Source organism: Anoplophora glabripennis, unplaced genomic scaffold (assembly GCF_000390285.2).
Source record: "Anoplophora glabripennis isolate ALB-LARVAE unplaced genomic scaffold, Agla_2.0 scaffold519, whole genome shotgun sequence".
Lineage (NCBI taxonomy): Eukaryota > Metazoa > Arthropoda > Insecta > Coleoptera > Cerambycidae > Anoplophora > Anoplophora glabripennis.
In genome coordinates, this window is record NW_019416627.1 from 165,900 (window position 1) to 169,250 (window position 3,351).

Here is a 3,351-nt window from a genome sequence, read left to right on the forward strand (position 1 = left end):
GGTGAACTATTTTCGGTGGGATTGCAGGGTACAGGCTAGGCAGTAATAGAGAAAACTGCTATCCCATGTTGTTTTTTTAAACTGAATTTACTGATGCAAACAAATTCTTTTTAACTTCGTTGCTTTTCGATATACAGAGGATTTCTTGAATCTGACCAATTTCTACTGGTCCATATATTTCCTTTTCTTAGTTTCCATGAAATGCTACTAGTTATAGTCTTTCCGATTTCAATTGAAGAACCAACAGATTGACAGTATGTACCAGGTTCGGTCGCTGACGCAGCAACTCGGCATTGACATATTTGAAAGACTTGTTCCCATATTTATTTAGCCATACCCATATACAGGTCTGGTCGAACTAAACGTGCAGGTGGTAGAAATGTATACGATCAGTTGAAGAATGCGAGCGCAGGCAAAGAAAAACAAAGACAGTTGCATTAGGCTACTGAGCAATAAATCACAGCAGTTGACAAGTGGTTGATAAATTGCCCAGCAGTGCAGTGCAGCAATGCGGAATTTGGTGTGTTTCAGGTAATTTTAATTTATTATATGTACCTTCTAACAATCATTCATATTACAATTGCGAAAGGGAAGAAATAAGTGGGATATTTTGTTTACTAATATTATCACAACATGGGATTTTGGAGACCTTTTGAAACGGAACAAAACGAAATTTACCACCAATATAATAAAATTGTTTGAGGATATAAATAATTAAAATATGTTGTTGGTCAAATGAACATATAATAGAAATTTTCTACACATATACAAATTATTATAATTTTTTACCTTTAGCAGAAAACTTTTTTAGGGACGCCTATGAAACTCATTTTGATTGCTTGGTTTTTTTTGTACATGTTCAACTGACTTCGGAAAGATTATACTAATGGAATACCATTTATATTTTGAACGGACTGATTCTTTTTTTGTAACTTTTACAATATCGTTTACTTAAAAATTAATTTTTTTATGTATGATGGTTAAAAACTTAATAATTCTCTAAATTATTTATTAAAAACGAAAAAAAAAGTATGCCACTGATAAAATACAAAATTTAGAATTTTTTTCAAAATATCAGCTCCTTTTACAGTAAAAATGTGTTTGATTTTTTCTTACAAACTTACTATTTCACATTCATTAAAAACGTTTTGTAATAAAAAATAATTACATTTAAAGGAAATTATGGAAATGTCTCTTTTAAAAAGTATTTTTTCTGTAGCTCTGATGATTAAATTGACAATATGAAATGTTTTAAATAAAAGTTCCAATAAAAAAAAAATTCTATTACACAAGGTGCTTCATTTATTTCAGATTTAATTTCCCATTGATATTATATCTGTCACAATTTTGGTGTGATTTGATAGTGGGACATGTAATTTTATTTAAATAGTCCCTAAAATATATATTTTTTATTTGGAAACTCGGATTTACAAGAAAAATTTATAACTAAAAGAAACCTGTCTACTGTTCAAATGTTCTCATTTTCAATGAGCAAAATTTCAATGATAGAATATTGTTTAAAAAATATTTGAGAAAAAAATATTTATCTAAATTGTTTTTACAAATATTTTATAATTTTATTAAGTGTTACATTATTACAGTGTTACATTATACAAAAATTAAAAAAACAACTTTTATAAATATTAAATTAAAAAAAATTATAATCCTACAATAGTACATCCTAACAATCCTTTACCAGCCCATTTCTTAGGCGTTAACTGAACGGTGAGGTACCGCTCACCCCTTTTCAATTTAATGTTTATTTGTGAACCTTCCGAGTGTTGAACAACAGTTGCAATATCTGTAATGTTTTTGAAATTGGTCGAGTTCACTGATCCAAATTCAACAACCTCGTCGTCGGTACCAATTCCTGCATAAGCGGCTGGAGATCCTGGAGTAACTAAAGTAACTCTAGCAAAAGGCGTTTTATGAACCACAATCTCTGGTCGATCAGTATCCATCGGGGTAACTTGCATGTTGCTGGTGCTTGAAGTAGAGTAATATCCTTGCAAACCGTTCTCGATTTGTTTCATGATGTTCTTGTGATCATTTTGTAAACATATTATTCTGTGACGGGCATTCCGTACTTGATATACGTCTATCGAATTTATGGGGTATCCCTCGGGGTCCACTAAAGGGTCATTCATTCCCACCCCATTTTGAGTTAAAATGGATGTTAATTGCTTTATTTCGTCTTCTATCTTATCCTTTTGGTTCATTAATTCTAAAACATGTTTTCTAATATCTTCTTGGCTCATTTTGACCACTATAGGAGCTAAAAAAAGTATAAGTATTAGAAGAGTTACTTTTAAATATATAAAACTATAATTCGGATTTTTAAAGAATTTTATTTTTCAAAAAACGTAAATTAAAATGATTATGCAAAAATGCATCATCATGGACCCTTTTCTTTTACTCATTATTTCGGAATCATGTGTTACGATCCGATGAAAACCAATCAGATTGCTAGATTTCGGATCGTAACGCCTTATGATTCCGAAATCATGAGTAAAAGAAAACAGCAATGATAGACACACTTTATTTTGTTTACTTTTTAAGCGTTGATTAACCTAAAAATGTTACAAATTGAAAACCTAAAAACTGCCAAAATTTGATGAATACTTACATTCTAATAGACGAGATTAATTTAATATGTTCTTACAATTTTTAGAGTGTTAAAGATATCAAATTGAATTAGAGGTAAGCAACTCGAATAAAGTAAATAGATAGATCAACCAGTGAACCACATAAAATGCAAGGGTATAAATAAATAACTGGCGGCTAACGACACCAATTCCACTTTGGCTTCCACATTACGCGCATGCTCCAACCGTCAAACTCATTTAGTTTCCCGGGCGTATTTAAAATATTGATATTAGGTATAATCAATTAGATTTAGGGAAATAATATATGTTGGATTATATTTTTAATTTCTGTTAGGCAGTTGAACACATAAAAGGTACCTATCTAAGATTTACATTATATTGGCTGTATTGAATTAAAAAATAATGTTTTATTGAATGCCTACTATTTTATTGCCAGAAAAAATATTTCTTGCTCAATTCATACGCTTGTTCTGCCTTTTGGCAAAGAGAGTAACTGTTAATACTGTATGATTAAATTATTTTGTTGATAGTTAATGTAGATTGTAGATTAGCAATGATCTTAAACACAATTCTGAGTTTTTGTTATTCATTGTTAAAACCTGTCAGGCAAAAAAAACACTTGTAAAAATAAAGATATTTATTTTTTAAATTAGCATATTTAAGGCAATATTATTTGCTTCAATATTACTTGGCTTCGATAACTGATCTTTTTTTCTATTACCTGTTTTCTTCGTCTTAAAAAGTC

The 3,351-nt window shown here is 29.8% G+C and overlaps 1 protein-coding gene across 1 annotated transcript; it reads right to left on the reverse strand.

Moving 5' to 3' along the window:
- Positions 1-1,592: 1,592 nt before the first annotated feature.
- Positions 1,593-2,775, reverse strand: LOC108911313 (26S proteasome non-ATPase regulatory subunit 9). The gene is made up of 2 exons (XM_018716217.1): positions 2,627-2,775; positions 1,593-2,275 (listed from the first exon to the last, which is right to left on the reverse strand). The coding sequence occupies exon 2, from the start codon at positions 2,256-2,258 to the stop codon at positions 1,659-1,661; it is 600 nt and encodes a 199-aa protein (XP_018571733.1). The 5' UTR covers positions 2,259-2,275; positions 2,627-2,775; the 3' UTR covers positions 1,593-1,658.
- Positions 2,776-3,351: the final 576 nt, after the last annotated feature.

Bases quoted from the DNA above. Each gene is read 5' to 3' on its own strand.
- LOC108911313 (XM_018716217.1), bottom strand. From the start codon at position 2,258: ATGAGCCAAGAAGATATTAGAAAACATGTTTTAGAATTAATGAACCAA.